General features: G+C 38.2%; 2 protein-coding genes, 1 long non-coding RNA gene and 1 pseudogene across 6 annotated transcripts; 2 read left to right on the plus strand and 2 right to left on the minus strand.

Annotated features, from left to right (window-relative positions):
- Nucleotides 1–270: 270 nt before the first annotated feature.
- Nucleotides 271–1,993, minus strand: LOC103440056 (uncharacterized protein At1g28695-like; annotated as a pseudogene).
- An 8,729-nt stretch (nt 1,994–10,722) lies between these two features.
- On the plus strand, nt 10,723–12,853 carry LOC103439569 (putative casein kinase II subunit beta-4). Of its 2 annotated transcripts, none has more exons than XM_070824914.1 (5): nt 10,723–10,992; nt 11,640–11,861; nt 11,970–12,079; nt 12,206–12,383; nt 12,584–12,853. In XM_070824914.1, the coding sequence occupies exons 1-5, from the start codon at nt 10,854–10,856 to the stop codon at nt 12,712–12,714; spliced, it is 780 nt and encodes a 259-aa protein (XP_070681015.1). In that variant the 5' UTR covers nt 10,723–10,853; the 3' UTR covers nt 12,715–12,853. The 2 variants fall into 2 exon arrangements, with proteins under 2 accessions (XP_070681015.1, XP_008376350.2); XM_008378128.4 differs by having other exon boundaries at nt 12,218–12,383.
- A 229-nt stretch (nt 12,854–13,082) lies between these two features.
- Nucleotides 13,083–18,144, minus strand: LOC103428564 (DUF724 domain-containing protein 3-like). Of its 3 annotated transcripts, none has more exons than XM_070824913.1 (8): nt 17,539–18,144; nt 15,915–16,319; nt 15,402–15,782; nt 14,712–14,772; nt 14,434–14,502; nt 14,258–14,326; nt 14,086–14,142; nt 13,083–14,016 (listed from the first exon to the last, which is right to left on the minus strand). In XM_070824913.1, exons 1-8 carry the CDS (start codon nt 18,040–18,042, stop codon nt 13,301–13,303), a joined length of 2,262 nt encoding a protein of 753 aa, XP_070681014.1. In that variant the 5' UTR covers nt 18,043–18,144; the 3' UTR covers nt 13,083–13,300. The 3 variants fall into 3 exon arrangements, with proteins under 3 accessions (XP_070681014.1, XP_028961838.1, XP_028961835.1); XM_029106005.2 differs by having other exon boundaries at nt 14,086–14,139; nt 14,712–14,775; XM_029106002.2 differs by having other exon boundaries at nt 14,712–14,775.
- A 4,678-nt stretch (nt 18,145–22,822) lies between these two features.
- On the plus strand, nt 22,823–23,891 carry LOC139197465 (uncharacterized). Its single transcript, XR_011582908.1, has 2 exons — nt 22,823–23,708; nt 23,844–23,891. It is a non-coding gene; the product is annotated as an uncharacterized lncRNA (long non-coding RNA).
- The last annotated feature ends 338 nt before the right edge of the window (nt 23,892–24,229 follow it).

Here is a 24,229-nt window from a genome sequence, read left to right on the forward strand (position 1 = left end):
CAATGCAGTATTGGTTACGCGTATCAAATTAACACAATAATTATTAGATAAAACAGAAAAAGATGTTTTAGAAAAAATTATTTTGAAAAAAAATCTCTCTATCCATACAAAAACTGAAGAGTTCAAGAGAGCAATATTTGTGATTCATATATTAGGCGTATTGTTGGGATATATATTAACTGTTGTATATTTTAAAATCCAAAACGATATTATTGTGAAGATAAATACAAAACACATGAGTCGCCTAAAATTTATCAAACACAAGGTATATAATCCTACTTAAATTATGCTTTTTTTAACAAACGATATTATCTACACTAAAAGAGGGGGATGAGCTTTGCCTCACAACGGACTAACAATACTATGGTTCGGCGAGAATCGAACCTAAGACCTTTCACTTACAAGTAAAGAGGAAAATCACTGGACCGTACCTAGTGCTAAGTAGCTTAAACTATGTTTTATTAGAAGTCAATCAAAACTAGCTAGCCCAAGGTCACATTGAAATCTTTCCAGGAATCCTCACAGTTCACATGGTTAGTCCATTTCAAACTCGATGTCTGGTTCGAATTCGATAAGCTCTCGAACTTCTTCCAATCATGAATCACCGCCGTCAGATCAGCCACCTTGGCGCTTATAGTTCGGCAGCAATTGGCATGAACCGTCGTGACAGCTTTGAAGTCCTTGCTGACTTCACAGAAGCCACTGAAATAAAGTGTGTCTAAAAATTTCACACTGAGGCCTAATTCTCTGAAAACACCTTCATGCATCATGCTGTCTAAAACATCCTGCTCTTTCATTCCGGTGGAGTTATTCTTCCTGTCGTACCACTTTTCGAATAACGAAATTGTTCGGTTGTTGGATCTGACCATGTAAAAGCCTGTGTTGATGGGGTTGGATTCAGACCATTGATCCCCATTGAACTTATCAGCACTGATTTGAAGATCCATGCTCTCATTGAAGCTATTTAGCCTTGGAAATGGATTCCTTAGCCACATCACATCTATGTCCTGGAATTGGAAATTGGATATATATATTTAAGCTAATTATAAGTCCAATTTAGAACTATAAACACAAAAATAAGGTATCATTTAAATTAAAACATAATACTAATTGAATTTTTACAATACGATGATAGAGGCAAATTAATTATGTTGAGAAAGCTTACTGTGAATACGAAACTGTAGCCCCACTTGAGCAAATCTTTGAGGAAGAGAGTTCTCCTCCACATCATCTTAATAAATTCCTGTGACATATAGAGTTTCTCAGACTCAAAATTGGCGTGATCATCTGCTTCGAGTTTGTATCAGTGAAGGTGGAGAAACCTACAACGTTCAAAAGATGTTTGGTCGACCGCAACAAGAAGTAGGTGAGGAATCAAGCCTCTTGTGTCTTCTCCAAGCCAGAACCCATCTAAAAACAAATCAAGCATTGGCTTATCTCCTTCTACATAGGCCTTATTTACAATTGCAATTATCACAGTCTTGTCTGCCATGGAAGCCTCGGATAAAGCTGATTCAAGCGCATCTGTATAATTTCTTGTGTTGCTCTTCAAATTTAATATGAACATATTAATCACCATAAAATTATAGATCAAGCAAAATAAAACAACAAAACAAAAGTAGAAAAAGATGGTTGATATTACCTGGGTAGAGGGCTTACAGTATTGGCTAGACTGGAAGGCAAACAGTGGTATCGATCCATCTGAGGTCTGGTTGAATATAAAAAACAGTAACAAACCAGCAAAGAGAAAGCATAATATTGTAGCATGTCTACTTTCCATGTCTGAGAACCCTTTATTAGCTAATTAAGGTGTGATTAGGGGCTTATTGTATTATATGCTGGCTTAATTTCTAAACAGTATCACGGAATATTGTAGTCTTCCATCCATAAAAACTGAAGAATTTCACGAAACCACCGAGTCACGCATTTTGCGACTCACAGTAATTAGGAACGATATTAGGGGGATACACTGTTTGTTTTAAATTCTGAATACGAGAACTCTAAAATTGAAAACGGTTTAGCTATTAATTACATGAATATATATATCAACACAAACAAGATAAAAAGAAGGTCATTACCTAACTTTTGGTTTTCGGTCCTGGAATTTAGGCCTTTTGCCCAACTAATCTTATCCCAACTATAACACTACAGTATCAGATATAGCAAGGACTAATTATTCTTTACACCCATGTGTTTACTATATCCAATTTCAGTAAATTTATAAATTCGAATTTTTGTCAAAATCTCAAGTTTATTTCTCATCCAAATATAGTGTAAAATTCAATGCATGCCAACTTTCTCAGAAGTCAAACACCTAGTGCTAGAGTTCAAATCTTCTGCATCCGTTTTGCGTGTGACATCTTTGTAGCCTTTATCATTGATTGATACGTCTTAATAAACTTACCACTATTTAAATTTATACATTTTGATTTTTGTCAAAATCTCAAGTTTATTTCTCTCATCCAAATATAGTGTAAAATTCTCTACATGCCAACTTTCTCATAGGTCAAACACGTAATGTTAGAGTTCAAATCTTGTGCACCTGTTTTGTGTGTGACATCTTTATGACATCTATCATTGATTAACACATCTTAATAAACTTACCACTGTTTAACTTTGTCGTCATAAACTTACACACGTATCAACAAATGATAGAGGGCAAAGAGAAGTCACACACAAAATGGTGCACAAGATTTGATCCCATACTGCTTCACATGGGCATGATGTGGATTGGACCTCTTGATGCTCAATGAAAAGGGGTGTGTGAATGACGTCACTCAATTAAAATTGAGTATATATAGTTAAAGGCCGTTACAAAGTTTTAAAATCCCAATTCATAAATAGTAGAGAAAAAATATTTATCAAACATAAACTAACCAAATTAAAATAGAAACAAAAAATCTATGTTTCTAACTCCTAGACTCCTATACTATTACCACACTTGGAAGAAATACAAAGAATAGAAAAGTAAAAACAAAATTATATAACTAGGAACATAGCATAACCAACCATAAAATGAGATAGTTCATATAAATAATCATCTCCATGTTTATATATAAAATCATTACTTGAAAAATCTGGTATGATCTAATGACATTGAGTCTATACTTTATTGGAGGAGGTAATGAGTTCAAAGGAATACAAAACAAAAATTGTTACTTAAAAATACAACAATCATTTATTTATAATTAAATGGCTTAGTGACAAACAATATTATCCTTAGTGGGTTTATCAGTACTGCATAAATAATTTTAAAACAAAGTTATTTAGAAATTCAAATAGTATTTTTTTTGTTGTAAACATTCCTAGTTTAAGTGTGATTGTGTAAATCATAGATTAGATTTGACTCTAGTTATCCTTTCCTATTACAACTTGTATTACTTGGGGAAGAAGAAATATCTTATCTCCTTTTACTACTATAAATAAAGGCACAATGTATGAGGGATAACAACACATATTCCCCTACAATTCTACAAACACATCTTTTTCTCTCTTCTTCTTGTTGTCGGCCCTCATTCTCCTTGTCAGATAAAATAGACCACAACACGTTATCAGCACGATCCTACCGTTGCGCTTAGGAATCTGACGTTGAAGAATTTTTTCTGCTTCAAACCAGTTCATCCATATCATCACGCAATCAGGTTCTTTCAAAACAATGGTTTTTATCTCGATATTTTTGTAGCCCTGATAACATGAACAATCACCATAATGCATGACCCAACTTTATGTTTTTCAAATTTTAGATTCTACATAAATTATGTATGCATTATATCCATAATTGTTGAATTATGTGAATTTGATATTTGTCATGAATTGCATCAAATATATGTATATGCATCAAATTAAAATTGTGTATGAATTGAATTTAAAAAAAAAATTGGAATTGGAAAAACTAGGGTTCTTTGAACTCGCGCCCTGCACTTCTCCATCTATGGCGATGGGCCATACCGTGCAAGCCACCAGCACCAGGCCAGCAGCCTACGACGGCTTGGCAAGCCCAACCCAAATATAAAACCCAGGTCGCAAGCCTTGAACCAAAACGATGCATCTAATGCACCACCGTCCCGACACACGACCTGAAGCCCAGGTCTCCCACGTTGATTTTTTCAACGAAAACACGACCTGCAGTCGTGCAATTTAGACAACCTCATTGTTCTTGCCAACGATTTCTCGAAATTCTAGAAGAATTTCATGGTTTTTTTTTTCGCTCGAATTCAATTGAATTCATTCAGTTCTCTCTCCACAGACGTCGAGATCTTTTCTCCGTCGACAAACACCTGGTTCTTCTACGAACCATGGCTTGCCCGACCTTGGAACACCTCTTGACACAGCACCGTTAACTAATCCCAACATTCCTCCCCGGTAATGCACACCTAGCACGCGCTGGGCTGCTCTTTTGGTTCAACAACACAGCCCTTTGGGCTTTGATTGGTCTCAAACCAATCTAAAACCAAAAACCCCATTTGGGCTTGCATGCTGCAACCCATAACAATTTCCAACCCAATTGTTTTTCTCCAACCCATGAAAAAAAAAAGGAAATTTTGGGCTTACCTAAAGCGGCCCGTGTGAAATCCTTTTTTTTTTCTTTTGGGCTCGCCTGATGTGGGCCGGTTTGTTCCCCTTTCCCTGTGAGCCTACAGCCCACCCGAGACACCCCAGCCTATACTTTTTGGGCCTCGGACACAAGGATCAAAAATTGCTCAACCCACCCGTGGGTTTTTGGCCTATATTTTTGGGCCCCGAGCTTCGATTATTTAATATTTTTAAATAATTTGGGTTTTTATATTTTTTTCACCCACACTTTAATTTGGCCCAAAGTCCAAATAATTAATTTATAATTATAAGACCTCAAGATCTATTTCTTGCATATTATTGTTGCATATTTCTGTACATATTTGTGTTTGCTTGCAGGAATATATAAACCTGAAGTTCATAATTAATTTGAAACCTGAAGTTTCTTACAAACATGCCTTGTTTGAAAACCTAAAGTTTTCTTTTCTTTTAAAAACATCACCCATGAAAACCCGAAGTTTTTTCATGCAACATTAAACCAATACATGTCTAATAGAACCTGTATGTTCTACCCTTATTTGAATGGATTGATTTTTCTCCATTACACTAACCACATCTTGTTCATCTATTTTGTGATAGGAACATGTCAAATTTGAACAAACTTGACTTCACCGCTTTGGAGGTCTCTGGAAGGAACTACCTCAAGTGGATTCAAGATGTGAAGCTCCACCTCACTGCCAAGAACTTACGTCCCACTATTGAAGAAGATACAGACAACCCTGTTGGCGAAGCTGAAAAAGTCACTGTTATGATCTTCATCCGAAGACATATCCATGACACTTTGCAAACTGAATATCTTGCTAAGGAGGATCCACGTGCACTATGGGTCGCTTTGGCTATCGTTTTGATCACCAAAATGATATATTCTTGCCTGAAGCAAGACATGACTAGCAACATTTACGCTTCCAAGACTTTAAGTCTATGAATGAATATAATTCTGAAGTTTGTCCAATCCGATCACTTCTCAAGTTTTGTAATGAAACTTTGACCGAAGAGGATCTCTTGGAGAAGACATATTCGACCTTCTCTGCTTATAATATTGTCATACAACAATAATATAGAGCTCAGAAGTTCACTAAGTTCTCAAATTTGATCTCTTTTTTACTTCTCGCTGAAAAGCAAAACCAGCTGTTGATGAAGAATCATCAAGCTCGACCTATTGGGGCAACTGATGTGCCTGAAGCACATTATAGCACAAACCAAAGCCCAAAACGCCAAAAGAGGCGTGGTAGGGGTGTCCAAAAGCCATCCCACCAAGGTCAACAGAGTCAAGGCCCATCCAAGGGAGGAAACAAAGCCCAAAAAGCCCAAACCTCGCTCTCAAGGCCCCAAACTTCAAGAATAAGGGTAAAGCACCTGAAACCATGGGCACAGATATGTGTTATCGCTGTGGTTCAAATGACTATTGGTCTCGTGTTTACCGAGCTCCCAAGAAGGTTGTAAATGAATATCATTCTCGTCGTAAGAAGTTTGAATCAAACTTTGAGCAAGTTGACGACCCGGAGACTACAAAGATGAAGGTTTTTGACTTTCATGAGGATACCACCCCTATGGAAGATTAGAATCTTAGACATAAACAATTTTAGTTAGTTAAAATTGCACATTGGCGCCAAATTCCACCTAGTGGCCGAACCCCCCCCCCTTGTTTTTGGTTGATTTTTGAACAATTTTTCCTTTATTTTTGGATTATTTGTTGGTGATTCGTTATTTTTTGGATATTAAGTTTTAATTCATTACCATCCTTGAATAAATGAAATTATTTTGAATTGATATTTGTTTTTATGAACTTTTATGCATGTGACCGATTCAAATTAATTTTTCATTCTAGGTATGACTAGTGAGAAAATTAGTTGTCTGGCAAATATGGCAACCACACACATAGTTGTGCGTGAACACATCTATTTCACTAACTTCATACCTAAGAATGCACATCTGACAACCTTTTCAGGCCCATCCAACTTGATAGAAGGATACGGTAAGGCATGTATAATGGTGTTCAATGGTTCAATCTTGACCATTGTTGAGGCACTCTATTCTCCACATTTCGAAAAAAACGTTGTTAAGTTTCAAGGACATTAGAGATAACAATTACCACGCTGAAACCCACGTAAAAAACAAAGTTGAATTTATATGCATAATTTCCTACGAATATGGCCAGAAGCGTATTGCAGAGAAGATGGAGTGTATTCCTAGTGGTCTGTGTACTACGACCATACGCCCCATAGAATGCCACTATGTGGCCGGCCCTACTACTGGGACTGCGCACAGAATTACACTTTGGCATGATCGTTTGGGACATCCTGGACGAATAACGATGCACCGTATCCTCAAATCTTCACACGGGCATCCATTAACCCGAAGTTTAGGTTCAATCCAAAGAATCGCATGTCAAACATGTTCAATAGGAAAGCTTATTACTAAGCCTTCTTATGACAAGATTCATTCGAATCCTCCAATTTTTCTACAACATATTCAAAGGGACATTTATGGACCGATTCACCCTCCATGCGGACCATTTAGATATTTTATGGTTTTGGTTGACGCTTCCACACGTTGGTTACACATGTGCTTGTTGTCCACAAGGAACGTTGCATTCTTCAAAATGTTGGCTCATGTTATCAAGCTCAAGGTTCACACCCTGATTATCCGATCAAATCTATTCAATTGGATAATGTTGGAGAATTCACATCTAAAAATTTTTATGACTATTGCATGTCGGTTGGGGTTGAAGTTGAACATCACCCCATGTTCACACCCAGAACGGTCTGGCAGAGGCTTTCATTAAGCGCTTACAAATGATTGTTCAATTGTTGGTCATACGTACCAAGCTCCCGATCGTTAATTGGGGCCATGCAATATTCCACGCAGCAAAGTTGGTCCGCCTGAGGCCTGTTGCAACACAACCATTTAGTGCCCTTCAGTGGATTACTGGATACGAACCCGACATATTGCATCTGCACATTTTTTGTTATGTGGTATATGTGCCAATCTCGCCGCCCTTACGTATAAACATGGGGCCTCAGCAAAGGATAAGAATCTATGTCGGGTATGATTCTCCTTCGATTATTCATTACTTAGAACCTTTGACAAGCGATCTGTTTACCGCGCGTTTCGTGGATTGTCACTTCTATGAGATAGTTTTCCCGTAGTTAGGGGGATATAAGAACGTCAACGTTCCTAAAGAACGACGCGAATTATCGTGGACGACTCCCATTTTGTCTCATTTAGATCCCCGCATCGGTCAATCTGAAACTGAAGTGCAGCGTATATTAGATCTCCAGAGCGTAGCTCAGAGCATGCCAGATGCTTACACCGATCTAGCGCGTGCGACAAGATCACATATTCCAGCTGTGAATATGCCTACAAAGATAGATGTATCAAATGCATGACGGACTTCCTTCTTTGAGGCCTGGGACGCCAATATTGGTGATCCACGTACATTAGCGGCTAGCCAATCATCTGCCCCTACACAAAAGCTTGGCAGACCCCTTGGTTCAAAGATTCATACCCCCGGAAGAAGAAACCCACAACACAAGGTCCTGAAAAGCCTGAATCCGACTATCGCTTACTCATTCTATCCAACTTATGAGGAAATTCTGGATTACGGAAGCGTCCTTGAAGAGACGGATCCTCCTTCCGAGAATCATGAGATTTTGGACTATTATGCTAGCTTAGATTATGTATGGTGTAGAAATGAGATGATTGTTGATGATGCATTAGCATTTGCAGTAGCTACTGAGATCATGTTAAGCGATGATGACATTGAACCATGTTCCGTTGATGAATGTCGACATAGAACTAATTGGTCAAACTGGAAATAAGCAATCTAAGTCGAACTCGATTCGTTTGCGAAACCTAAAGTGTTTGGACCTGTAGCTCTTACTTCTTCATATGTGAAGCCTGTTAGCTACAAATAGGTTTTCGTTCAGAAGCGTAATGAGAAGAACGAAATTGTGCGTTACAAAGCTCGTCTTGTTGCACAAGGCTTCTCACAACACCCCGGGATTGACTATGATGAAACTTATTCACCCGTTATCGATGTGATTACTTTTCCCTACCTTATCAATTTGGTAGTTTCCAAAAAAACTGGATATGCAGCTGATGGACGTAGTAACTGCGTATCTCTATGGGGATCTTGATACGAAAATTTATATAAAGGTTCCCAAAGGGCTTACATTGATTGGTTCAAATCCCATAACAGGCTCTCAATTAGGCTGAGGCGTTCACTTTACGGTTTGAAATAATCTGGAAGAATGTGGTATAACCGTCTAAGTGAGTATTTAACTAGTCAGGGATATGTGAACAACAAACTATGCCCTTGTGTACTCATTAAGAAGTCACATTTTGGATTTGTGATTGTTGCAGTATATGTCGATGACATGAATCTCATTTGAACTCATGAAGAGCTCGCGAGAACTGTCGCGCACTCAAGTTTGAATTTGAGATGAAAGATCTAAGTAAGACTTGATATTGTCTCGGTGTTGAGATAGAGCATTGTTCAGATGGAATTCTAGTACATCAATCGAACTACACCCAGAAGGTGTTACGCCGCTTTAATGAGGATAAAACAAAACCTTCGAGTACTTCTGTGGTCGTTCGATCACTAGATGCAAAACGAGATCCCTTCCGTCCAAAGGAGGATGATGAAGAGATTTTGGAGCCTGAAGTTCCTTATCTAAGTGCGATAATTGCTTTTTTGTACTTAGCTCAATGCACTAGACTCAACATCTCCTTCGTTGTTAATCTTTTGGCAAGATACAGTAATGCACCAACACGCAGACACTGGACTAGCGTGAAAGACATCTTCTGTTACCTTAAGGGTACTAAATTTTGGGCTTGTTCTATCCTTATGGATCCTCGAGTGATGCCACACCTTATGCTTCTCAAGTCGATTCTCGCCTTGTTGGTTATGCCGACACAGGATACTTATTTGATCCGCATAAGGCGCGTTCTTAAACGGGTTATGTCTTTACCATTGGAGGCACCACAATCTCTTGCAGGTTAAACTAAACAGACCTTAGTTGCCACTTCGTCTAACCATGCTGAAATTATCGCCTTACATGAAGCAACTCGGGAATACTTTTGGTTGAGAACAGTAGTGGGCCATATTCGAAGCTCCTGCGATCTTGATCCCACCATTGATATCCCAACGACGATCTTTGAAGACAACACAGCCTGCATCGAATAGCTCAAGAAGGGTTATATCAAAGGAGACAACACCAAGCACATTACGCCGAATTTCTTCTTTTCACATCAACAACAAAAGCATCAGAAGATTGAAGTCACACAAACCCATTCACAAGACAATCTGGCCGACCTCTTCACCAAATCATTGCCGAAGACGACGTTTCAGAAGCTTGTTCATGGGAATTGGTATGCGTAAACTTTCTTAGTTATAACATTGCTATTTCTCTTTGGAATTGTGTCAAACTCAAGGGGAGTATCTTGAAGATACTTGCTTGATCTTAATGTACTCTTTTCCCCTACGATTAGGAGCATTTTTTCCAATGGGTTTTTGCTACCTAACTAGGTTTTAACGAGGCACCCACCTTGGGCTGGTCATATCTCTGATGACGTCTCATAGACGTTTCTTTTGACTTTGCATTTCTCACGCATATTTCCTTAAACTATGGATTTTGTCCCTCATCGGGTTTTTGCCGTAGTCTTAGGGTTTTTTAGTGAGACTTACTACTTATGCAAGTTCCTACCTTATTGAGAATAAGCGTTGTTCCTTAGAATCAGTGTCAACGAGCCGACTTCCTCAACCTCTGCATGATGTTGAATCTACCTTGAGTATTTACACACTCAAGGGGGAGTGTTGTAGACATTCCTAGTTTAAGTATGATTGTGTAAATCCTAGATTAAATTTGATTCTAGTTATCCTTTTCTATTACAACTTGTATTACTTGGGAAGAAGAAATATCCTCTCTCATTTTACTACTATAAATAAAGGCACAATATAGGATGGATAACAACACACATTCCCCTACAATTCTACAAATACATATCTCTCTCTTCTCCTTACTGCTGGCCTCACTCTCCTTGTCAGATAAAATAGACCACAACATTTTTTTTTATTATTCTAAACGTTTTCATTTTCCCCAAAACCAAAAAAAGAGATCGAGTATTTCATCAAATAAAAAATAAAAATAAAAACTATTTTCCCCCTTGATTGCCACTTCCAGATCCAAATGTACGTTGAAATCGCCGTCGATACAGAAACCGAAACTGCACATTGCTTCCAGGTCCAGACAGATCAAGGGAGAGACTGAGTAATTACTATGCCTAAAGATCAGAGAGGTGTAATTAGATCACGTTCTGAACCGGCTTTGAACCCTAATCGACTCAGAGACAAATCTTTGGCTCCTTCTACGTCACTTGCTGCCAATCCCGATGATACGGATACATTCTATGATCAGGGTAAGTTTCAGTTCCACAAACATTATTCAACGTTCATGCATGCATGCATAATCCCACATTAAACGTTCATCGTCGAATGGTTAACGAAAGTTTACATGTCATGGCATTTTTGTTTTCGATCATGTGAAGGGAAATTTCAACTCAGAGAACTTCCAACATTAATTGTGGAAGAGAAATACAACCATATCAACATGTCGCGGCATTTGCTCTCATGAATTTGTGTTAGTATCATTTGAATGGATCGAGTAGTGCATGTTAGAGAGTTTCTGAATTTGGTTTAAGCTATATATAGTGACTTTTTCCATCCATGTACAACAACAACAAAACCTTATCCCACTAAGTCTTAGAACGCCACCACCTATGTGTTTGGCGATACTTTTTATTGAGTGAATCGGAATGAACAATTAGGAACAAACTTCTTCCAAACACCACGATAGCTAGCCGTGGCTACTGAGTGAAAAAAGCCAAGGTTTGGTGACCCATGCCATGAAACCGTGGCAGCTGCTGCTTTATGTAGTAGTATCTCTAGCTCATTTTTGTTCAACAATTTTGGTTCTAATTTAATTCCATAACTCCAGGTTGCATTCTTTCTGATGTGTTTACAATTAATCTTTCGAATGTATGTTTTCCCCACAACAATTGTGCAGCGGAATCAGCTGATACAAGTTGCAAAGATTCAGATGTTAGATGCTATGGTGATGAAGATGCATCTTGGATATCATGGTTCTGCAATCAGAAAGGGAATGAATTCTTCTGTGAAGTCGACGATGATTACATCCTCGATGATTTCAACCGTTCAGGTTTAAGAAACCACGTACCATTCTATGATTATGCACTGGATTTAATGTTGGACATTGAGTCTTCCAATGGTAAGAATCAGATAAGTCCATCAGCCAAAATTGCTTTGATGAAGATTTCAGCTTTCATTGCAATACGAAGTTATTAAATTCTTATGTAAATTCCAATGGGATCAATAGATGGCTTAACTGATGAGGAACAGAACAATCTGATCGAATCTGCGACGGAGATGCTCTACGGTTTAATTCATGCCAGATACATAGCAACTACCAAGGGATTGTCTGCAATGGTAAAGTGTTTACAATGTACATATTAATATTACTTTATTTTCTTTCAAAATATTAGATGTCACACCCCCAAACTCCGGTCGTGTTTCGAACTGTGGCATTATATTTGAGGCTTCCTAATTTAACAGTGTGCAATTCAGTTGGAGAAGTACAGGAACTATGATTTTGGCAGATGTCCAAGAGTGAACTGCAATAAACAACATTGTCTGCCTGTTGGTGAGTCAGACATCCCAAGATTAAGCACTGTAAAAATCTATTGTCCCAAGTGTGAAGACATTTATTCCCCGCAATCCAGACACCAAGAAGGTATCCTTATGTATCGCTTCGTAATTGACATGACGAGTGCCTTCTATACATCTATGAATATCTCATAATTATACATTGTCTTTTAAGTGGCTCAGATTCACCCGTTAAATTTCATGGGATACATGGTAACTAGAATTTTTTACGACTACAATTATGTTTTGAGTTCAGTTCTTCAATGTTTGCCTTGACAACAATCTCAGAAATTGATGGGGCATACTTTGGAACCACATTTCCTCACCTTTTCTTCTTGACCTACGGGCATCTTAAGCCGCAGAAGGGCATTCAGAACTATGTTCCAAGAATACACGGCTTCAAAGTCCGCAACGAATAATGAATCTTGCCCCTCTTGGTGAAGAAAATATAAAGGGGTCCAAGCAAGCAGAGTTGTAAGAAAAGAAACAGGGGCAGTTCCCTATAAGCCCCATTTCGTTGTACTCACTGAGTTTTGTTCATAAAAGTTTTTGGTTTTACTTGGCTTGAGGTTGTGGATCAATTACTCTTGCAATTCTTTGTGTAGAAGTTCTTATTCTTTAGTTTTAACTGGTCAGCCAAAGTCGCGGTATCTCAAACCAATCACGCGTTATCATGTTAAAAAGGTAAAATACATGACAGCACATGGTAGGCTTGGATACCGTTACCGTGACGTTGCAGTTGTATAAGTTTACCTCCATCAATCATGGGTAGCAAGAAAGCTCAAAATTTGCTGAAAGGAAACCAGAGGCTAAAGATTTACCAGAAAGAGGTGAACATAAAATTTTACAGGAAACCAACAGAAAGTGATATGGGGGTTGAAAACCCGGTCTATATATAGATATGCTAATACTGGTTGATGACATTGCAGTACAGATACCTGGTGCCAGAATTTCTAGGGCTAAGAGCTGTTACAAAATAAACTACAGATTAGCTTGGTATCACTTTCACCATTCAGTTTCCGCAGACAAAGCGGTAATCAAATGAACGTTTTCACGAGGATCACCATGCTTCAGCCAGTGTCTCATACGGCGGATGCTCTGAATGCTTTCAATGATAGCGTCTGCTTCGGATTGCAACCTGCTAATTTCAGAACCTTTGGCTGCGTCCTCTGACATCAGCACCACGAGTTGATCCTGCAAGTCCTTAATCTGCTTAGCAACCCCACTGATTATTTCATTATGTTTCTTTCTGTCTTGAGTTTGCTCCACGATCTTGATTTGAACTTCTTTTGACTTATCCTGAAGGTGCCCCAACTGAACTTTCATTTCTAGCAAAGAGTTCAGACGATCGTGTACTGCCTTGACATCAAATCCAAACGTTTCCAAATCACCTAGTTCTTCGAAGATGCTATCAAAGAAGTCGTCAGGATCCTCAACGTTCAACTTGGAGGTCTTCTCTACCAAAGAGGCAAAGGTTAACATCTTTGCAACCGCTAATGATTCACGACTTAGCTCTCCACATTTAACTAAAGGATAAAAATGTGGTTTTTGCGGATATCTTTTAAATGCATCCATAGATTCAACTTTCTCCCAAATTTCCGGATAAGATTTCACAAATGGCAAATCTGGACTGTCTTGTTGCTCAATGTTAACAGTAACACCAGTTTCAACTTGTGTTCCTGTAACATCATTTTGTTGGTTGGCAGTCTCGGCAGGGCTACCTACAACAAGATGTAAATCAAAATAACTAGAGTCAAAGGAAACTATTGAAAATTTTCACATTTGCTTACTTGAGCCCTCTATAGGTTTTACAGCAGCCACCTTAAGTTCTCTTGTCGAGCAATCTACTGGAAATTTTAGACAACACAAGAGAAAAATAAATAGGATAAATAAGTACTACCATATGAGGGCAAAAGGAAAACCATAAATAAGTACTGTTATTTTGCTTCGCATCCGCCTCACCTGTGACAACAGTTTCAACTTGTCTTCCGTTAACCTCGTTTTGTTTGTTGGGAGTCCCCACAGGGTTACCTAGAACACAATCTTGAAATTAGTCAAACTTGCTACGGGAAAAGGAATCCATGGATTCAATTTTCTTCCATAAACCAAATGTGGATTGTCGTGTTGCTCCACCTCACCTGTGACACCAGCTTCAACCTGTCTTCCATTATCCTCATTTTGTTGGTTGGCAGTCCCAGAAGGGTTACCTAGGACACAAACTTGACGTTAGTCAAACTAACTACAGGCAAAGGAATACATTAAAGAAAGTATTTGCTTGATTGTGTGGACATATATCTTGTATATGTCTGTTTATGCAGGCGATCGATATTTTTACGATGCAATTTCAGTGGCCTGCCCCTCCTATCATGTCCTACTCTAGGTCATGGGATATCACTTTGAGATTTTTGTGGTTTACCTTTTCTTTTAGAATGAGTTAATGCTTGATCATCCAGTCGTCCAATCTTCGGTTTCTCAATCTTCTGCAAGAGCAATGAACGCATTTTAATCAGGACCGTTAGGTTTCAGAAGAAACAAAATCGGAGGAAAAATAGTGCATGGCTTTCTTTGTATTGCACTTCCTCAAACAATGCAGATGAAAACATTTGATCCCAATTATCCTTGAATGGACATAAAATAAGGCAAGCCGCTTGGACTGCTTACTCAAGCAAAGAGGCCTCCGAGAATATGAACCTAACCTTATTCTCGGAACATTTCCATCAGGCATTATCATGCCATGCAAACCAAAGAGGCAACAGATGCCTAGATTTTGTTGTTTTCCTTTTAAATATCATGCAGACATTTCCCCAGTAATGAGCACTAGTTAACCTTGCTCTTGGAATCACTTGAGTTGGTGAGTGTTGTCAGAATAGTTTAAGTAGTGCTGATAAAACTCACCGACTCAAGTACGTTGAACAATACTGAGTGAACCAACACATTTCTCTGTGATTACAGGGTTTCTTGGGTAAAATGCATAGAATATAGCAAGTTAATGAGGTTTAGAAAGGGAAGACTCTGGAATCATGATTTTGTTTACCACAATGGAACACTCAGCAATAGGAGAATAAATAATTTAATACCAACAACATTTTTCTGAGAGTTCACTTACCACGACATCAGTTACTGGGGATTCTTTGTTTTGAGTTTTAGCGGGCGTTCTCCTTGCATTTGATTTTTCAAACGATAAGGAGTCTTCTGAGTATCCACCCTTTAACTTCTTGGAAAAACATGCAATTGTTTCATCATCTTTAGGTTGCTGAGACTTTTTCGATTTCTTTTTCGTCATTACATAAGGTAATTTATCCATGCAAGGACTCAAGTGCTTCGATTGATTTTTCAATGAAATCCTAGAACAAGGTGTTTTCTTTCGAAGTGGTGTAGCTACCTCAGAGTTTCCAAAACTCTTGCATGATTGTAATTCGTAATCACTTCTGGAACTCTGACATGAATGCTTTGTTGGTACTTGAGAATCCCTTCTAAAGTGAGATTCCTGGAAATAACTGCCAAAATTTTAGTCACACAAGACACAGAATGTTTCAAACATGTTTACCATCATACCCATAAGAAACATGTAAGGACCCCCCACCTTTCCCTTTATAAAACAAGAGGAAAATGTACATACCGCAAATTCATTACTCCATCTTTCATCGTGCCAAACTAAGTGAGTCCTCAATTCTGAAATGCTGAATTCCATCTCCTGCCTTGTGCAGCTTAAAGTGACCACGTACTTGTTTCCTTCAAGAACTTTCGTAATCTCTCCGACCCACCAACCCATGTCATGGAATGCATCCACTTTATCCAACAAGCTAAAATCTCTTTCATCCGACAGTGGAGGCTGAGGCCGAATCTGATGGCGACACACTACAGTTTTAACATCCCAGTTCTTTGATCTCTTATATTGAAGCAAGAAAGAGTCGATCCCCAGCTGCCCAAGATAAATTGCTGGAAACCAAGCATAAAAAGGTATTACTTTGCTGGGATTCACTTCAACTGCTGTCCCAGGAATGAAATTTGGTCCTGTCATCGTCTATGAACCAATAGTGAAAAATATCAGTTTTCTGTCAATGACAATCATATGTAGTACATACAAAATGTCTATCCTCTCCCAAAATTAGAAGAAAGTCAGATTATTGCAAAAGAGATTAACATATGAGTTGAAAGGTTTGAATTGAAAAAAATACGTACAGGACTCAATAAATCAAAACCTTAAACTCTAAAAAACCAAAAATGAAAGAAGGATCATAGAGATAAATATTTACATTAAAAAGCAAACTGCAGCAGATTTAAATGTTGTGGTTATCGCATCCTTGGCCATGTATAGCACGGACTTATTATTAAAAGGGATCACACGCTTATAATCATTCAAGTTGTAATGTGCGTATTATTTTCTTCAAAAATAAATTGTTAGCAAACTCAGAACCCCGGATCTTTCTATATGTGATACTAATAAGCAGATTACTAAATTTATCTGTTTATTGTAAAACTTCATAAGAATCACAGATTCAAAGGTAAAAGATTCGGTTCACAATAAAATTGTATAACTTAGCAAGCCAAAATGCTCCTTGAAATACAATTTTAGTTGAGCCACAGATACAATGAACTTGGGGACTAAAACGAGCATTCAAGGTGGAGAAAACTTAATTAAGAAACACAAAATTATCAGAGTAATCCCAGAAGAAATTACAAATCACAAACAGTATCAACTACTGGTCTGCACAACACATTATCAAATCTGCAAAAACAACACCACCACCAACAAAGCCTTATCCCACTAAGTGGAGTCGGCTATACAAGTCCTAGAACGTCACAGCGCTCGTCTTCCATTAGCTCCGAGTACTCCATGCCTTTTCTTAGAGTCTATTATCAAATCCGCAATAAATAAAAATAACAACTTTGGTTGGCAAATCATCAACAGAGTGGTCAAGAGAACCGATGAACTCATGAGAAGTATACAATACTACAACATTTGGATTATTAAAACATGAACAGCCATTTTAACAAGCTCCTCTTAAAAAATTGCAATAAAAGATGAAAAAAATTGAATTTTTAAACCAAAACAACAAAAGGCAGAGCCAAATATGTACAATAAACAACATGCATGTTCTTAATCATGAAAACCCCTGGTAAAAAATCTTCAAAAAAAATCATAAATAAACACAAAAAAAATCCATGCAAGCAAAAACCCTGAAAAATCATGTATCAGAAAACAAAACCCACATGCATTACCAAAAAACCAGAACCAGTACCTCCTTCTTAGCTCCGACCCAAATGCCGTCTGTGAAATCCCAGTGCGACCGCAAATCGGACCGCCGCAGCACAAGCAGATCAGGCGGGTCCAGAAACCCCACCGTGTACTCATCCTCCTCGAGCTTGATCACAACCCCGGGCCACCACGCGTCGAGGTGAAAGGCGTCGACTTTGTCACCGGGCTCGAAAGGCCTGTCGTCAATGTCGGACGGAGGCACCGGCCGGATGAAACCCACCTCGACGAGCTCCGTCAGGGGCTTGTCCGGGTCATCGTCGGAGAGCAGAGTCTCGTACTGGACCAGAGCCTTGGTGGAGGAGGATGAGCTTCTGCTGCTGCAGCCGGAAAGGCTCTTCCTTTTCTTCCTCGTGGCCGGAATCGGGGGGTCCGGGTCGATGATTTTGGCGGGGAACCAAACACCCTTGTAGCCATCTTCATTGCTGCAAACCTCCACCTTTGAATCCTTGCTCAAATGGGTTGATGATTGACTTCTCTTGACCACCATTTTCTTTTGTTTTCCGTCACTTTCCCGAGAAAATAATCACTGTGTGGGAGAGGGTGGTAGGGTCTCAATCAGTCAAAGGTTTTTTACTCTGTTGCGTGTGGGGGGAAGAGAAATCTTTTCGTCGTAAATCTCTTGCATCACTGTTCAATGCTGACGCAAAATAGTAAAATACTATCTGCTCGGCTGAAACGACGGGTCGTATATTTTGAAGACCAAATTTCACATTTGCACAACCACCTCCCAAATTTTGTTGAGGTTCGTTTTTGGCCCTTGTGGTTTGAATTATGTCAATTTTGTTATTCTATTTTAGTGGTTTTAATTTTTGTCAATTTTCGTGAGAGGTCGCACTTGGTGCGATGGCAAGTGCCTTCGCCCATAAGCGGTAGGTCTCGGGTTCGAGACTTGGGAGCAGCCTCTCCATAAATGGGGGTAAGGCTAGCCGACATTCACCTCTCACAGACCCTGAATATAGCGGGAGCCTTGTGCACTGGGTACGACCTTTTTTTTTTTTCGTGAGATCCTCGCAAGAAGGGGTATTTTGAGCGTGTGAGGATTGAAATTTTTTTTTTATAATCTTTTTATCATTTTTGTCGTAGATTTCTTTCATCACCGGGTAATATCTAAAGTGAAATAGTGAATATTTGTTCCGCAATGATTAGTCGTATTTTTAAAGTCCAAATTTCAATTTTAAATCTTGTAGTTTTGTCTAGGTTCGTTTTTAGTCCTTATAAAGTAAGTTGTGTAAACTTTGTCATTCTAGTTTAGACTGTTTAGCAGTCGATTCAATGTGGCATACTGAAAAATGAACACAAATGGAATAAAATAAAAGTAGAGTTTTATGACCCAATCTCCAACCAACACCACTCCATCATCATCCAATCATGGAAGATTCTACACAATTTCTTCATGCATACATAATTGAAAAATTAGACATGTTATCTTGAATTTCGAATTGGACTTTCGTCTCAGTTTCGTATAAAAGCTTGTCACCTTTATCTCCTACTCTTTGTTTATTGTATGGAATTTTATATTTGAGATTATTTATACGAAAGATGGAATAACGAATATTAAATTCATTTAAAATATGTAGAAAGATTCAAATTTAGTTATATTAAAGTGACTATATTATTTTAGTTAATTGGGTAAATCTAAGTTTACTACTCTCAAGTTTCGTGATTTTCAACATTTAGTACATGAAGTTTTTTCGTCCCAAAATCATTTCTAAAGTGTTAATTTTGAGACAGTCTCATACATCCGTTAGTCTGGCTATTAAATATTTTGTTAACTGATGATATGGTGCCACGTGGACAATGACAGGGCGCCACATGTCAATAAGGGTCCCACGTGGATATTAAAAATTAAAAAATTAAAAATTAAACTTTAAAAAATTAAAAATTACAAAAAAAAAAGTTATCTTCTTCCTCAAACCCCCGACCCCCCTCCCTTCTCCCTCCCTTCTCTCCTCTGCACCTACCCAACTGATGAGTCAAAATTATATTATATATTTCACCATATTCTTAGTATAATTTGATAATTATTTTGGTAAAATTTTGGTACTTTGCTTTATATTTTCAACATAATACATTCGACTTCCTCTGAAGCAAAACGTGACCAAATAGACGAATTTTGGAGTGATTCAAATTGGAGAACGTTCGTGTGTTCCTTAGCTTGTTCGTGTCAAAATCTCAGCAATTTCTACCAAGTGGTTATTTTCTGGAGATTAAATGAAGGAGCAGTACGCGTTGTTGAAAAGTAACGTTTCTAGGCTTAAACTGCGTTTTTTGAGCCCAATATAACGTCGGATGGGTTCGTGGTATTCTGGAAAAGTGTTCAGAATAGTCAAAGCTTTAAATCCAGCTATCTTGGACCAGTTTTGGAGCTGATTTGGGTCCAAAACGTGGCTGTGCAGATTTTTGGACGAATTTACCTAGTCAATTTAAGATTATGTTTCCTATTTTATTTTAAATTATTTAGTTTCCTAGTCTTATTCTAAGACCTTTTATTAGGAGGATTTTATTTAGAGTAGTATAAATAAGTCTTTTGGCAGACCTAGGCTTTTTCTTAGAGAGAACGCATGCAATTCTTTGGAGAGAAGATTTGGGACAAAGTTTAGAGATTTTCAGACTTTATTCTACAAGGTGTTTTCATTCTTTTTTTAGTTGAATACAATTATGTTGATTTTAATTATGAATATGCGTAACTAATTTTCTTTTGCTAGGGCGATGTCTTGAGCCTTAGCATGAATATGTAGTTTTTATTTAATTGTTTATGATATTATGCATACATACTTTGAATTATTAATCAATGTGCTTAAACTATCTTTGTGTCTTAATGATACGCGATCATTAGGATATTTAGATAAGTAATTGGATGCAATTTGGTTGGAATACCACCGGGGAATTGAGTATTGCTTCTTGTGATTAATAGTTGTAATTTCACCTATGATGAATACTACGTCTTAGAGGTTGCATGGTTTTTCAAGAGGTTTTCACAAAACGTAATGAGTCATGCATGTTTATATTTGATCTGAATACCACAGACGGATTGCATGTTTGATATACGTTCTAGCTTGAATACCACGAGTAGAATATGCATTAGGAAAACCTAACCTTCAAAGTTACATGAATAATTCATAAGTAATTAGTAAATCTACGTAGGATTGTTAAGAGGATGGCGAAACCCTATTACCTTCTTACTTTGAATTCTAAAAATTATTTCATTTTTCCTTCTTTAAAAATTGCAATTTTAGTTAACCTTTTAAATTAAATTCATTTTTTTCTTAATTTAGGTCATTAAATCATCATTTTCCAAAACTTTATTCTAAATACTTAGTTGAGATTTGATTTTACGTTAATTTATTTAAATTAATCCTTGTAGAGAACGATCTTACTTGAGCCAATTATACTACAATAACTTTGTTTCTCTTGCAAGTATTTTTAAGTGTTTTTATCCCTACTTTTACAGGTGGTAAAATCCCTATAAAAGTGACTATATTATTTTAGTTAATTGGGTAAATCTAAGTTTACTACTCTCAAGTTTTGTGGTTTTCAACATTTAGTACATGAAGTTTTTTTCGTCCCATAATTATACCTAAAGTGTTAATTTTGGGACAGTCTCATACATCCGTTAGTATGGCTGTTAAATATTTCGTTAACTGATAATGTGGTGTCACGTGGACAATGATAGGGTGCTACATGTCAATAAGGGTCCCACGTGGATATTAAAAATTAAACATTAAAAAATTACAAAAAATAAAAAAATTACAAACAAAAAAAGTTGTCTTCTTCCTCAAACCCCCGACCCCATCCCTTCTCCCTCTCTTATCTCCTATGGACCTACCCAATCTCTGCACTTCCATCATTCCCCTTCCGTCTTCGACTCTACCCACTCAACCCTCATCCTCTTCGGCGGCCCTATGAGCTCAAAGGAAAGTGCCTCACCTACCAGATTTGACGGCAAATCTCAAGAAATCGACCCTAAATCTGGAGAAAAGCAGAGGATCGAGCCAATTAAGCTCGACCTTGACCGGATCCGACGACGCCCCATCTTATGGAGGGTGTCCCAGAATAGTTGGATGTTCCTGGACTTGCCGATGACATTAAGCATTTTGTTGTGGGTGAAAAGGGTCTCCATCATGTTCCTTAACGTACTGATTCGTGTTGAAAATGGTCTCCATCATCTTCTCAACGGCACCAATATTCGGGTCGAACCCTTCATCCACTATCAAATTCCAAATCTTTGAAGCCTCGATCAAATCACCCACATCGTAAAAACCTTGAATCAAACACCTGTAAGTAAACCCATCGGGCTGAATCGATTCCTTTAACTTCAAAACCAGAAAACTCACCTCAACAACGAGTTTCGACCCACACAAATCCTCAACCACCACATTCAAAATCCCCAAATTGTACCCAAATACAAACCCATTCATGGCGTGAAAGAAATCGACACACTAGTTCAACTCCTTGGCCTTGGCCAACGTCCTAAAAGCAATCAGAAAAGTCTTGCGATTCACCAAACGATGAGTTGTAGACCTGAAGGAAGAACTCATGCGTGAGTTGGAAGGCAGATGAGTTGAGGATCGAGTGGAGACGTGACTCGGGCTAGTTCTGTTGCTGGTAGAGAATGATGCATACCTGGATGAGGTAGGCCGGGTCGACCAGGGATGGGGTGGCGGAGGCGACTTGGGTAGGTGCAAAGGAGAGAAGGGAATGAAGGTCGGCGGGGGTGGGGTTGAGGAAGAAGACACATTTTTTTTGTAATTTTTTTTATTTTTTTAATGTTTAATGTTTATATTTATTTTTAATATTCACGTGGGATCCTTATTGATGCGTAGGATCCAATCATTGTCCACGTAAGTGTCACGTCATCCGTTAACGGGAGATTTAACAGCCAGACTAACGGAAATTAACACTTTAGGTATGACTCTGGGACGAAAAAAATTTTATGTACTAAATGTTGAAAATCACGAAACTTGAGAGTAGTAAATTGAGATTTACCCTAGTTAATTTGACTAACTCCATAACTGCTTTATGAAAATAATTAGGGTAAATTACATAGTACCCTCAGATTTGAGGTCTATAACAATCTCATACAACATCTTTAAAACATTTCACTTTTATATCTCACATACTATTTTATTTCAAAATAATATATCCATCAGATTTTCCATCAATTGTTCCGTTAAAAGCTGACATGGCTACCACATTTATATAACGTGCCAAAAAAAATATTTTTTTATAAATTTGAAAATAATTAATTAAAAAAATTAAAAAAAAAAAAACCTTAAAACCCATCTTCCCCCATTTCTTCCTTCACTCTCTTCACCTCCCCTCCATTCTCTCTCCCATTCCTTCCTCTTCACCTCCCCGCCACACTCGCCGCCTCCTCATTTCCCTCCCAACCCACCAAACCCACCTGCCCAATTTGGGACATCGAAAAAGGGGGTCGTCGAGTCGCCGAGCTGGATATGCGCCACCAAGCCGCCTCCTGCCTGTCGTTGCTGCCTGAAATCGGACCCGCATCCTGCTGCAATTCCTTCTGCACCAACCCACTCCAATACCTACATGCTGCACCAGATCACGGAAACTTGCCGTTCGTTGTTCTTGTTCGCATATTGTCGGAGATCGATGAAATTCTTGGTACCAAGAATTCGATGTCCCAAATTGGAAGCAGAATATACTCCTTTCTTGGCTCTCTAAACTTTGCTTGTCAAAGCCATGTTTAGCTTTTGTTTTAGCTTCAACTCCAATAACTCTGGTTGCAGCTTTGTAGTTGCAAGTAGCCAGGCATGTTTGGATGCACAATAACGTGCTCAAATCAACAGATTAAAACGACTTGATTAATCTGTTTTTCTTAAGTTTTTTTACACCCAAACAAACAGCACTTATCGGAGTTTGGTGTATTTTTGTTTGAACTTCTTCGATTGTACAAATTGCTTTGACTGCTTCAGCTCCTCTTGTTCCCGTCAGTTGTAATTGTGTGTTTCGATCTCTTAATTAATCCCCCATTCTTAATTAGCTACTCAAATTTGTTTTTAAAATTCTTGGGGCTTGAACAAATGGATTCTGTATTCTGTTGTTTGGTTGCTGAGAAAATGTTGAGAGAGAAGGGGAAGAAAAGTAGAGCAAGATTCACTGAAAACTTCTGAAGTGTTGTGTGATTTGGTAATCTGATAAGAACCCAGATCGTGGTTTTGGATTATTTCTTGTATTTTTCCAGCACTTTCTCGGATTCCAAACAAAGTGGCATAAATTTGTGAATTTGGGGAAGGCTTTTGACATTTCTGGGAATTTTTGCAGGTGGTGCAAAGCAATTGAGTAAATCAGTGCTTCTCTGTTCTTCAAGACGATATACGAGTATGAGTAGTTCTCGACGACCCCCTTTTTCGATGTCCCAAATTGGGCAGGTGGGTTTGGTGGGGTGGGAGGGAAAGGAGGAGGCCGCGGGTGTGGTGGGGAGGTGAAGAGGAAGGAGTGGGAGAGAGAAGGGAGGGGAGGTGAAGAGAGTGGAGGAGAAGTGAGTCGGGAAGATGGGTTTAGGGTTTTTTTTATATATATTTTGTAATTAATTTTTTTTTTAAATTCATAAAAAATTATTATTATTACCACGTGGCACAAATGTGGTAGTTACGTGGTATAAATGTGGCAGCCACGTCAGCTCTTAACGAAACAATGGGTAGAAAATC

This window comes from Malus domestica, chromosome 07 (assembly GCF_042453785.1).
Source record: "Malus domestica chromosome 07, GDT2T_hap1".
Lineage (NCBI taxonomy): Eukaryota > Viridiplantae > Streptophyta > Magnoliopsida > Rosales > Rosaceae > Malus > Malus domestica.